General features: G+C 43.1%; 2 protein-coding genes across 4 annotated transcripts in view; one reads left to right on the forward strand and one right to left on the reverse strand.

The window, feature by feature from the left end:
* The window catches only part of ST7 (suppression of tumorigenicity 7), a 130,745-nt gene extending 120,443 nt beyond the window's left edge, over positions 1-10,302 (forward strand). For 2 of the 3 annotated variants that reach the window (XM_054988288.1, XM_054988286.1), the window contains exons 12-15: positions 3,185-3,335; positions 5,287-5,379; positions 5,893-6,032; positions 9,975-10,302. In XM_054988288.1, coding sequence (XP_054844263.1) covers positions 3,185-3,335; positions 5,287-5,379; positions 5,893-6,032; positions 9,975-10,070 — 480 coding nt within the window. In that variant the 3' untranslated portion in view covers positions 10,071-10,302. The remainder of the gene's footprint in view (positions 1-3,184; positions 3,336-5,286; positions 5,380-5,892; positions 6,033-9,974) is intronic. The other variant, XM_054988285.1, reaches the window with a different exon arrangement.
* A 2,455-nt stretch (positions 10,303-12,757) lies between these two features.
* Positions 12,758-13,672, reverse strand: part of ASZ1 (ankyrin repeat, SAM and basic leucine zipper domain containing 1) — a 31,709-nt gene continuing 30,794 nt past the window's right edge. Inside the window, exons 12-13 of the mRNA XM_054987782.1 lie at positions 13,133-13,246; positions 12,758-12,916 (exon numbers count right to left, since the gene is read on the reverse strand). Coding sequence (XP_054843757.1) covers positions 12,758-12,916; positions 13,133-13,246 — 273 coding nt within the window. The remainder of the gene's footprint in view (positions 12,917-13,132; positions 13,247-13,672) is intronic.

Genomic DNA, 13,672 nt, shown 5'->3' on the forward strand with positions numbered 1-13,672 from the left:
AAACTGATGTATTTCAAATGGAATCTCTTTGAGGTTCACTCATGAAAATGTTCTTCTGTTCTTGGCACACACCTCTTTTCTGGATCTTCCTTAGCTATCTTGAGACACGTGACAGAAGAAATGGTGTAGCCTTTCCAGGCCTGTGTCATATCAGTTGGCATGATTGTGCTTCTAACACTCATATAGAGAATAAGCATGCCAGGGAGAAGGTTACACTAGAGCAAGTTTCTTTGACATGCTAGCTTTCCATAAACAGAGAACTGTTGATATTAGGTGACAGCTGAAAGTGATATAGGCCAAGATTCAGGTGCTGCTTCATACTTCAGTAGGGATGATAGGATTCGCAGAGACCTGCTCTTGGACAGATTCAAGATGAAATTGTGAAAAAGTCAATGCATTTTTGATTTTTATATCTCATGAGAACTGCTGCAGTATTATCAATATGGGTGTTATAGCAGTAAATGTAGTGATCTGACCAGATAGGTGCTCCTGAAAAGAGATGGGCACGATCCGCATTTTGATAGAAAAAAACCCACGATAATGGCGATTGTGCAATCGTGACCCAGCAGATCGTGATCATCCACGGTCAATGATCCAGTGATCGGGAGAGGCCTGGATTGTTGCATTTGGGCTCGGATCGGGGATCCAGACACTCAGGCACCAGCAATCTGTTCCCCTGGCAACGGAGCCAGAGGAAAGCCTGAACTCTGTTTGCCCTCCTTTTGTCGCCCTGGAAACCCAAATGGAAGCCCAGCTTTCCTTGATCAGCCGGGCTTCCTTCCAACCACAGAGCAGCAAAGCAGTCACAAGTTGGGAGAAGACACCCGGGGAGGGAGGGGGAAGGGGGTGTTCTGTAGCCATGGGCACTCCAATCTCATCCCTGCAAACCCTGATAGGCAGCTCTGACGGCCAAACACAGACCTCCTGTGTTGCTGAATGGGACCTGAGGGGAGGCGGCTCGTCGCCGCCTCCCCGTGCCCGCCAAGCCCAGCGGCCGCCGCCACCACCCACCTTCCCACATAGCTGGGAATAGCAGCGCGGCCCACTTTGGCCTCCACGATCCACAGCTCGGGAACGGGAGATGCTTGGTGTGGATTGTTAATTCGGGATCATCGCCGGCGCCAATCCACAATCAGCTGGATCGTTAATTTTTTTGGGATCATGCCCATATCTACTCCTGAATAAAGGTTGGATGTTGTCTCGAGCCAGCACACTGTAGTGGTAAGAGTGTTAGTCTAAGACCTGGGAGAATCAGGTACATACCCCTACTCCGCCATGGAAGCTTGCTGGGTGACCTTGGGCCAGTCAAACTCTCTCAGCCTAACCTGCCTCACAGGATTGTTGGGATGATAAAATAGGAGAACCGTGTAAGTCACATTGAGCTCCCATTGGGTAGAAGACCATCTATAAATGAAGCAAGCAAAAACAACTGCAACAACACATCTCTTCCTTTAAAATGCTAGTAGCAGAGCAGGGATGCCAATCTTGAACAGCAAGCCAGAGTAGAGGAGGAAAGGCTAAAGCTTTTCTTGCTCAGTCCCAAGACAAATTGAGGCTGCACAAGCTACATTTCTCAATTTCCATACAGTCCAAAATATGAGATCTTAATCTTGTGTGTTTCTGACCTAAAATGGGGGTGAGAGGAGTAAAGGAGTCAGTTTCTCCCCTACTGCGCTAGTAGTCCTGCCAAGAAAAACTGTACCTTCAGAAAACAGAGTTTGGCTTTTAGCTGCTGTTAGTTTATGATCTTCAGTGTACCCAGAAACCACCCCCTGCAGGTGCCTCCTGTTTCTCTTATTTTACACACTTGTGGCTCCTCTACAGTCATTTGACGGTACTACTGTAATAAAACATGGTGTAGTCAAATACAGCTTAGTTGCAGTCTTTTTACTCTCCACCCAAACTATTTTTTATTCAGGTATCACAACTTTTGTAATACTTGTGGAATGTAATATTTATCCAGAGTCAGAATTTCAGCAAATTGTAATGCCTCAATTTGCTTTCTTAAGAGAATAATCACATCACCATTTAATTCAAGTATCTTCTGAAAATTTGTTTCTTTTATGACAACTGCAGTCATATGAGGCATTGTATTGCATACAGTCCTCGTTTTTTCTCTCCCTGGGGAATGTTCCTTTTCTGCATCTAATGTCTATCCATGCATTGTTTCACTGTGTGTTGGACTTAATGGATGCATGGTTGTACATCATGTTCCCGTGATGTGTTCTCTGTGAGTTCTTTCCCTTTTGTTTGTTGCAGTCTAATAAGCTGCTCACATCACCACACTGTACAGGGTTGTTTGTTCATGTCATGTAGTAGTTTAGTCCCAAATAGCATCCAAGGCTGTTTACAATATAACATAAAAATCAGAAAAGAACAGCACCTTACCAGAACAGGAGCTGTTACAAAACTTGTGTCTGTATCAGTTGGTGATTTTGCCATTTGCAATTCAATTGCAGTTCAAGCCCCCAAACTGTTCTACTGAAACACTTAAAACAGCAGCAAGGCCTCAAGCTCCAGAGTATGCCAAGTTAAAGGGTGTTCTAACTGGAGCATGCTTTCTGTTTCTTCTTCGCCATCATCTCTTCCCTTCCCTTCATCTCATTGCATAGCTACCTGTATCCCTCTACACTTGACTTCACACATTGATATAACACTCAGGGAAGGAAAGCCAGCACAAGTGCCCTGCCCCCGCCCCCACCCCTTCACTGAGTTGCCTGCACAGTGTAAAAGCACTGACAGAAGTGTCCGCATGCATGATCTCTCCCCTTGATCAGGGATGTTGCTTTTCAAAGACAGCTGATCACAGGGAGGAGCTGTGCAAGCAGACACTTCTTCTGCACGCAGACACTGTGTTCAGAGCTGGCATTCACATGGTGGCAGGGCCAGCATGCTCCTGTCCACTTTCCCTCTCCCCTTGCTTCAGTTAACCTGCAGAGGAGCTGTGTGTGCAGAGCTAGAAACCCCGACAGACGTTAGGCACAACTCTTGCCATCTGCTGTGATATTTTTGCATATGGGCTGCTACTCCATTTATTATCAAGTGAGGATGGACATATTACAGGCTTGAAAAAACACTTGCCAAAGAAAATGTGTCTGGAAATATGGGTGCATCCACATACACAACAAAGACTTTAGGAAGTGCCCGTGCTACTTTATGACTCTGTGCTGGGTTTCTCTTGCAGTATCTCCTAGAAATGAAGAGCTTAATACTGCCTCCTGAACATATCTTGAAGCGAGGAGACAGTGAAGCGATCGCATATGCTTTCTTTCACCTTCAGCACTGGAAACGGGTCGAGGGGGCCCTGAACCTCTTACATTGTACGTGGGAAGGCAGTAAGTAATTCACTTTCTTAGAATCCTATTGCAGGGGAGGAAGGCCGACCGACTACTGGGACAGCGACTTGTTTACTGAAGTACAGTAGCAGCAGCAGCACCTTTAGTGGAAAGGGCCTCTGCACTGTTCCAGACAGTGAATAGTTCAAACTCTCTCATAGAAAAGACTCTCTCGCAGATCTCTTGTGTGTCCACTTGGTGAAAACAAAATAAAGCTTTGTGATTGAAGCATCCCAGCATTTTAAAACTGTTTTATAAATATTGCACAGCCTTCCTTCTCGTTTTCCTTTCCAGCCTAATAGGGATCTGGTTTTGATAGGCACAGTCATACTAGCAGACAGGAGGATTAACTCCACTTCTCATGCAGCCCCAATACATACTGGGCACCAAGATTATGGAACTCCCTTCAGGGATATTCATTTGTCCTTTTCTATCACTGTTTCCACCAGCAGGTGAAAATGTTTTTTTCTCAAGGTCCTGCAATGATCCTTCCTTCATGCCTTGTTTTAACTTACTGCTCCCTTTTATATATGTGTGTATATTTGGGCTCCTTTTAAAATTGGTCTTATTTTATTGTTTATGATGTGTTTTAATTGTTCGTATGATGTAGTGTAAATGTTTTAAAGTGGATTTATGATTTTTATTATGCTACTTTGTTAGCTGCATTGGTGACCCTGACTGGGCAGAAAGGTGGAATATAAATGTTGTAAATAAATTTTAAAAAATAAATTGGGCCACATGCACCTGGCATGGACTTTTAAAAGATGTTGGAAGATCCACCTGCTCCATCTCATCTCTTCTGACTCACTGAAGTTCATGGGAAGGTTTGTACATGTACCAAAGTTCATGACGAACCAGGCCAATTTGTGGTTCACGAACCGGTGGTTCGTCAGAGCTGATTTCTGATGAACCGCTATGAACTTTAGGCTGGTTCGTTTGGTTTGGGTTTTTTGGTTCATCACTGCAGACAGCCTGGTGCTGATCAATCAGTTTCCCAGGCAACAAGGGATGGACTTCCTGCAGACCTTCTTCTAACCCTGAAGTAATGATTTGCTGACCTGGATGCGAGATTTTCACGAACCAAACAAACTGGTTCACGAACTAGGGGATGTTCGTGAAAGTTCATGGTTCATGAAATGCGACATACCACGAACCACATGGCTCGTTTTTTTCCTGGTTCCTGGTCCATCTCTACTGAGGAGTCCCGTGATCTGTAACTTAGTTACAAGTAGCTGCATGTGGGGCCAGGAAGGGTGTGGCAGGTGATCACAGTTCTGCTATTCATTTCCCTGATTAGAAATGCCACGCACACATAACCTGGCTGCTTTAAGGCTCAGGAGGGAAAAAAAGACAGGTGCCTATATTGTCCCTGTCTTTGTCCTACCTGGGGTGGGGGAATTTCCAATCAGAAAAACAATGCACTATGGAAAGAGTGAAACTCTCCATTATCTAGTGCTACTGTGGCCCTATTCCATACCAGCCCCCCACAGCTGCATTTTGCTGCTTAATTTATTTGATAATGCCACCTTAAAGACAATGCATTATCTTCTATAATTTAAATTTTGGTTCCTCTTCCCAAGTCCTTTTTGAACTCTCAGATGGAAATAAAGCATCATATTTATTTGGATTGGAGAAACAGTATCTAATTCATGGAGGATTCAGACTTGGTAGATGGGGAGAAAACATTTGCACTGGGATTCTCTGTAAATGGAACTATGTTAGTGAATTTAAATCAAGATCTTTACTGAGGTTTACACAATAGCGTTTTAATGGCTTGTTCCCTACACTACCAACCTAGCAACAGTGTTCTGATGGTGTTTTCTTTAACTTTCTTTTACTACTTCGTTCAGAATTTTGGAGACACGGGCAACTTCATAGTAATTAAAAGCATCTGTCCAAACAAGATTCTGGAATCAAAATATGAACAAGATTTTCTTTTCTTTTTTTACAGCTTTCAGAATGATCCCTTACCCCTTGGAAAAAGGGCATCTTTTCTACCCTTATCCCATCTGTACAGAAACTGCAGACAGAGAACTTCTTCCATGTAAGTAGGAGCCTTGTCTCTTTTAAAAGTTTCACAGAAGGGGAAAAATGTGACCAGCCTTCACAGATAAAAGCTGTTCTTGTGAGCTTTCCTAGTCAGCATGGCGGGGGGGGGGGGGGGGTAAGAAGTAACTGTGATGGGCTGCATTCAGTGGAAGAGTTCACAGGAGTTAGTGTGGTGGCTTTTTCCCTGTCTTACCCCGCTCCAAAAATCCAGTCTCAAAATCGAGAGAGCCCCAGAAACAAAATGCATCCAGTACAGGGCAGAGCAGGGGTAATCAAGTAAAATAGCCTTCTTGTCCTTCTTCCATGGACTCAAGGTATCAATGGGAGGAAGAAAGAGGAGGATATTTTACTTGATGCCCCCTCATGGCTGCAGTGCCGTGGACCATGGGTCACTTTGTTTGTTGGTATTTGGATCAATGAGGCTTACATACAACCTCTTTGCTCTTGATTTGTTTTGGTTTGCTTCTCTTAGCTTTCCAGTTTTTTATCCCTGGCATTTTCCTTGCAGCATTTCATGAAGTCTCAGTTTACCCTAAGAAAGAGCTTCCTTTCTTCATTCTCTTCACTGCTGGATTATGTTCCTTCACAGCTATGCTGGCCCTCTTGACACATCAGTTCCCAGAACTAATGGGAGTCTTTGCAAAAGCAGTAAGTATCTTTTCATGCTTTCAAAGATGGCGGGGCTCTACCGCTTCCACCCAGGGCAGGGGGGAACACACAAAGAGCTCCAAGTCTTCGTTAAACAAGATTTTACAAAACTGCCAATGAGAGACTGCTCTCACATTAGCTTCAACAGCTGCCACCAGTCCTTTTGTCAATCCCAAGGCCCAGGAGAAAAAAGGACAAACCTCCTGGTCTATCAGGGAACTAAACAGAAGGTCTACTTTGCACCGGTGACTTGCAAGCAGAGTTTTTCAGCAGTTTTACCTGGTAGGTGGTTCACGATCAAGACACCAGTTTTTAGCCTTTTGTGGTTTCAGAGTCAAGAACCACATGAGATAAACAAATATAATTATTTATTTAAGGTGCAAAGATATTCAAAAAGACCAGACTGTGAGGATAAAATAAAACTTTAGCATATAAGCTCTAACTACACATACCACAGTAGTTCCAGAAGGCAAACACAAGTTAGGCACCAATGCAAATTACCTAGAGTCTTTTGCATGGAGACAGACAGGACCTTAGTTGCAAAGATGGTTGCAAAGGGACAGCCGTCTTGCAAAGGTGGCTTCTCTTGCTCAGCCTTTAGCTTCTTCATGTTGCTAAACTATCTTATGGATAAAGGGGTCTTAATTGGCTCAGGCCTGTTAGCCAATCAGAACCCCAAGAACTGATGACACAGTGGCTAGCATGAACAGAGTGGGCAGAAGTGAAACCAGTCTGCAGCTTTGGTCCCAGCTCCTCTCCCACAGCTGTGAAATTCGCTTAGTGTTCAGGAATGTTAATTGGTTCAAATCTGTGCCATGGAGGCTTTGCTAACAAGCTAACTCTGATCTCCAAGGTCGCTGTGTACTGAAGCTGCTAGCAAGCTCTACAAACTTGCTCAGGCCTTTCTCCTGAACCAAAGATTTTAACATAGCCACAGTTTGAACAGAAAAGCCATTTTCTTTACATGTCTTTGTTTGATAGAGCAAGCCACAGCCAAACATGGAGGCTAGGATGGGACTGAGTGTAATTTGCTGTACTAGGTTCAGAGAAATGATGCTTTGAAAGGAGGGGAAAAGTATGGTGTGTGCAACTGCATAAACAAGGTTTACCAAAAAACTGCATAGGAGGTAAGTAGGGAGTGTACAAAATGAAACAAACAACCAGAAATACACCTGGAATCAGCTGTTTTGTTTCATTAAAGCACTGCTGGAATGGTAACTAGATCTGAGAAACAAAGCTGTGATGATCCCCCCACCCACCCCGGCCACTGAAAAGTTCATGTGTTGCAGTTCAGTTCTTACTGCACAACAGCAGTGCAGGCAGGCACTGGGCGGGCAACTGCAAGTGGCAACATCTGTAACTGTTTTCCTTAACAGCAACCAACTAATTGGATTCCAAGGGGAGAGACTGAACCCGTGTAGTGTTACTCCATTGGTGGGAAGAAGAATGTGCATGTTGTGCATCATTTTTTCTTTGGTGCTTCCTGAGCACTGGCATTGGCTCACAGGGATCAATTCACAAAAGGCTTGCTTTGCGCTGGGGAGGGCAGCAGCTGAGACACAGCACCGTTGCCAATCCCTTTCTGAGCGCTTTGACACACTATGCAAGGAAAAGGCTGGCAAGTAACCAGTGTCCATGTGGGTGTGAGAAGGCAAGTGTCTCCTCTAGCCTCTGAGTCCCCGGCTGCCACAAAGGCTCATGTTCTGCAGATTAGGGTGAAAACTGGAAATAATAACAATTATTAAAGGAGAGCTGCACGAAGGAGGTCCCAGGCATGTGTGGAGCAGGTTGTCCATTCAGTGCCTTTCCGCAGCTGTCCTCCTCTTAGCTGCCAGTGTCACCGTGACTGTAGAAGTCAACCTAAGATACTGGGTTGAGGAGCACCAGGAGGAACTTCATCCTGCCCAGAAAGACTTAGGTCTTTCCTGGGCTATTCTGATTAAAACTGTTAACCTAGTATTAAAGAAAGGGACACAATGGAGGCGTTGCACTGTGCACACTCAATTCTTTCCAGGTTAGTATTCCACGTGGAAGGACTGATTTAGTTAGATTATTATTTTCAGCCACTTTTACAGAACTTTGCCATTCACTTTGCCTCCTATTTCATTAGCTCTGGGATAACAGTTTTAGGCAGAAAGGGAGACTCGGTGACCTGTCTGGTCCTACGCTGTCACTAGTAAAAAGCAGGGAAAGAAGAAGGCTGTCCCTCTACTTCCTGTCCCTACTCATGAAGAAACCAAAGATTGAGCCTTCCCTTTCTGTGTGCTTTTACACACAATGCAAGGCATGCCAGTAGCAACTACGTCGGGTGGGCACAGCTTATTCTTCATGTGGGTTTGAGGAGGGATGGGTCTCCTCCAGCCTGAGTCCCTGGCTGCCACAAAACTCCATGTTATTCAGATTACAATGAAAATTGGAAATACAGAAGAGCCACACTGCGGCATGTTGACCAGGCTGCTGCCTAGAAACTGTCTAGAGGTACTTTAAGGATCCCATTTCTTAAGGATGTTGATTCAGGACTACTCGCACATATTTTCCCCAGGACCTCCCCATGTCAGGTGGATGGAGATGTTCTGAAGTGCCACACTTTCCAGGTGCACAAGGCCCAAGTCAGCAAGAGGGGCTTACATTTTACATACACAATTTTGTGACCTGAAAAAGCCTGGGGAAGGGGCGGTTTGCCCAGTTGGGGCACACGTATTAATGAGCTACTCATTGCATTTCGACAAATAGTGCCCTTGGAGCTGTTTCAGTTTGGGAGACGCAATGCGTGGAGGGAGGGGGGGGGGATGTCAGCCTCTGGTCTCCATGCACAGAGTCCTGATCTGAGTCAGGCTCTCGTGCACCTGGGAAGTGTGAAACTTCAGAACACACCTCTCCACCTGATCTGTGGATATTCCCAGGGAAAAGAGCATTCCTGGTCAGACACTTAGTTACAGTAAGCAAGGACTGATGGCAGTGACGCAGCCGCACTGATGTTTGAAGATTAATCTAGACTGCCAGTGGAACATGCTGTTCTCTTCTTCAGGCAGAAGCATTAGCTTTCAAATGGGACTTTCTTGGTGTCTTCTTGCAATGCCGTACTAGGTAATAAAGGCCCATGAAATGTGCTTTTGGCAAGATTAAGAGCCACCCAAGGAGAGATGGCAGAAAGACAATCAGGAGGAAAAACTGGAGGGGCATTCAGTGCATACTGTCAAGAAAGCCAGTGTGGTATAGTGGTTAGAGTCCCAGCAGTTCAAATCCCCACTCTTCCCCCACCAAGCTTGCTTGGTGACCTTAGGTAAGTCACTCTTAGCTTAACTTACCTCACAGGGTTGTTGTGCAGATAAACTGGACAAGAGGAGAACAATGTAAGATATTTTTGGTCCCCACTAGAGACAAAGGCAGGGTATAAATGTAGTGCATAAATAAAAATCATAATGAACCAGTAGATAATGCGAGGCTGCCAAGAGGAAGATGACCAAAATGAATGTTGTAAAGGGAGAAAGGGACTAAGAACAACATCTTGAGGAAGACAGAGGATAAGGTTATTTGGAGGTGGGATTTGGAGCAGACAGTGAGAAAGGCAAAAGCCAGATAACAACCACAAATTATTAAAAAAATTAGAACAAAACAATATCAAAACCAAAAGCAGTCAAGTACAGAAAAGAGATCCGGAAGATGTCGTTGCACTCGTTCTGGGTCCCTAAAATATTTATACTTGGATCCTGGGGTTTTTCCTTTACCATATAACAACTGCAGAAAAATACCTATTATTATTTACACATACAATGTACATGTGGGTCTCTAGCATAAGCTGCGTTTTTAAAAAAATCAGTTTATCACCTGGCTTATCTATATATACAAAAGCTCGAATGATCCATCTGTGTAACACTGTTTATCGCAAGGAGGAATGGGATTACCCCTGAGATCTGATCCCCGGGTCTGTTTGCTTTGCAGTTTCTCAGTACTCTCTTTGCCCCTCTAAACTTTGTCATGGAGAAAGTGGAAAGTATCCTGCCCTCCAGCCTCTGGCACCAGCTAACAAGGATCTGAAGGAAAAGAATCCCCCATTGACTGCCATGACATTTTCTGTGCCAACTTACTGTTGACCACCAGAAAGCATGATATTTTTTTTAAAGGGAAGCCGTTCCACGACTTAAACTCTTCATGGATTGTCTAATTTTTTTTGTTGTTGTACAAAATACATCAATGTTTAGTTCTGTTATATTTGCTTTCAGAAAACAGTATGAAAAAACTCTTTAAAAATAAACTTTTGTGTATTGCAGCACTACAGTCTTGCATTCCTTTGTTCAGATTCCTTGAACCAAAGCTAGTCCCCTCGCCTGCTTCCATTATGCAGGGATGTGAATTACACTGAAATCCTAAGCAGAGTTACTCCTGTCTAAGCTCATTGATTTCAATGGGATTAAACGAGTAATTTTGTTTAGGATTTCACTGTTAGTGTTCTTAGGTTGGGGATACCACTCACATAGCACAAGGGCAGCGACCTTATTAATCATCTACATAGGTCTTCGTTTACATTTCAGTAAAGGTTGATGAAGTGCTAATTATTCAAATTGATATTATGTATAGAACTATAGTAATTATGAGAACTCAGGGAAACAGATAAATAATTTTACATCACTTAACATTAGCTAATAGCACTTTTACCACATTGCACTGTAATGCCTAGGAAATTATGCCCTCGAAGCAGGCAAACAGAAAAAAGGGTTAATTAAAAAATTAATTGCTGGCTATTAATTCAAGAGTCTTTTTAGTCTATGAACACTGCTGAATATACATTCAGGAACTTACGGGATTTTTATGTAAAATATTATAAAAGAAATCATTTTCCAAGAACAGCTCTATAACTCCAAGGCCTGAGTAGTGTGGAACACGCAAATCAGTCCACAGCAATAATATGAATACACTGAAACCAGGGATCCCGACACTCAAACCCTCCTCCAATAAGCACTTGATGGCTTTGGGCACCTAGCCTTAATTCCATATCTATAAAACAAAGGTATGAAAACACATCATTTTGCAAGTACCAGTAAGCCTGCTATTCCATTCACTGGGCAGAGATGTTAGAAATGTTTAAATGGTAATATTTAAATAACGTGATAGTGCAAACAGGCATAGAATTGGCTTCTGTGAGGGATACTGGTTCTGTTGGGCTTGTAACAGTGTCCCCTGCTTCAGCTTGGCTTTGCTGGGATTTCCTGGTTTGACCTTGGTTCTGTTGGGCTTACTTGGTTCAGCTTGCATTGGGACTGGACTTTGTCCTTTGGCCAGTGGTTACTCCTATGTCTGTTCAATTAAGGGCTTTTTTTTTTCCTGGAAATCCTAGTTTTTCCACCGCAAGGAACAATGGAAAGTCATGGGAGCAGCTTGTTCAGGGGCCCATAGAATTGGACACCTGGGTCCAATCTTCCTGAAACTTGCAGCTCTTTAGTGGACAGGAAGGAATAGGTTCCCTGTGATTTCGGTGGTGTTTGCTTGAAAAACCATCCTCAGCCCCCTGGACAGGTTCTTCCATAGGGAATAATGGAGCCAAAGGTATTCCCGAGCCCTAAATAAATAAATAAAAGCCAAGTCCAAATACTATACCAGTATTTTTGGACCTAAGTATCAGAAATATTGAATATATATGGTATTCAGGATACCTGGACCCGAATAACACGTATTTTTTTGTGTGCAAACTCAGTGGATGCTGCCACCATTTTAAAATGATCTTAAAATTCTGTGAGAGCCCAAATGCAGATTGAACCTGCAGCACAACAGGTTGAGGTGCTCTTGTCCCCCCCCCCCACCTTTTGCCTTTCTGAAGTGTCAAAAACAGTGAATGACACTGGTTCAACCGGGCTAAGTTGCAACAGTGTCCTAAGGGACAATCCCTTTACTGAAGCGGGGGGGGGGGGTGAGGCTTGCCCAAGCCATGGAGTTTAAAAGGTAGCCAGCAGCAGTTTGAAGGGCTCTTTATCAGCTTGGGCGGTGATGGAGGAACAGGATGGGATGGGAATCCAGCTTGCCTACTGCCCCTTCCCACGCCAGCCTTGCCCTGCTCACCTAACGCAGCATGGAGCTTGCCTCCATTCACACTGCTGCCCTCTCGTCACCGCCGTTGCAGCAGCTGCCTATTGCTGGATAATCTGGCACAGCAACATTCAGCTGCCCAGCTTGGATCTGGGATTCCTCACTGTGTGAACCAAAACAGCTAGATTATACCAGATAGGCATAAATCCAGAAATTTTGCGGGTTCATGAACCTGAATTATACATTCCTAGCCTGAACCTCCTGATTATTTCACTTTGTCTCACTACTCATTCTATTCTGTGTTTTACACCTTTTGCTGTGTTGCTAATTTTAGTAGGATTTTTGAGAATGGCATTGCTCAAACAGCTAACTTCAAATATTTACTTCAACACACTATTACTCAAATAGCAAGAAGGCATTCAAAAAGATTCCACATAGGCGGAAGAACCAAGGTTTAGTTTTCATAAAATTAAACATGAAACTTTATTTTATCAAAATGTCAAGGAAAACTCAAGATATATTTCACTACGCTGAATTTAAATTACCCCTCTTATTTCTAAATTAAAGTTACTTTAAATATTGCAAAATCTGAACTCCTGCGTCAGCCATTAATGAGAAAACATGTCAGCAAGACAATTATGTAAATTCTACTGTTTGGTTTACATAGTGGAAAAAAGACACTTAAAATTTGTCAAATGTAATCCTCAAATACAGCTCTTCCTTAAAGATATCTTTGTGATGAGGAAGACACATCCAGATCCAACCAAGGTTACAACTGCCATTTTAAATAAAGTTTTATTCCACCTGCCTTTTTTCTCCAGAGGTTGTATTCGGCAAGGGTCATTGTTCTGTCCATCCTGCAGCTAATAAAAGTTGGATAATATTATAGCTCTATACAACAGTACAAGTTATTACAAGTTGGATAATATTATAGGTCTATACAACAGCACGAGATGCTTAAAACTGAGTCAACTATACAGCTAATATAAGGCACATTATGGTATACCAAGGAGGCATACCAAGGCACTACCCAGCCAGTACATTGCCAGTTTGATTTGTTCGTATATATACATATATACCTGTTTAACGAGCTCTTTTAGTTTGCTAACTTCTCCATTCAAACTGTCAGCACTGGAAACCAGGTCTTCACAAACTTTAGCAAGGCTTTGGGGTGGGTTCCATTCCAGCACTAACTAACAAATGAAACACTGTTTGTTAAAATGGTATTCTATTAATTTACAGCAGAACTTCACCATTAACTGGAACTCAATTCTAGTTAACAATGCAAAAGATACATCTTCTGTAGCAGATCAAGACTGTCATCAGGAAAGCAGTTGCTTTGTAACTGCAAAATCTTATTAGAAAGTAATGCTATCTGCTGTAAAGCCACATTCTTTAATTCTAGTTTGTGATTCTAAAATGTTTTTGATCCTGTTAAGCTCTATGGGTTGGACACACCTTCCACTAAGTGAGGAATCTATCTCCATGGAAGACTCAGAGGAAAAATACTTTTCTTCACTTAACAGAAGGGAGTCCTTGAATCTAGCCAATATCACATGGCTGACCAGTTGTTTTTTCAAAAATGTTTTTAATTTTGTAATGTTTATAAAAAGCAACAT

This window comes from Eublepharis macularius, chromosome 9 (genome assembly GCF_028583425.1).
Source record: "Eublepharis macularius isolate TG4126 chromosome 9, MPM_Emac_v1.0, whole genome shotgun sequence".
Taxonomy (NCBI): Eukaryota; Metazoa; Chordata; class Lepidosauria; order Squamata; family Eublepharidae; genus Eublepharis; species Eublepharis macularius.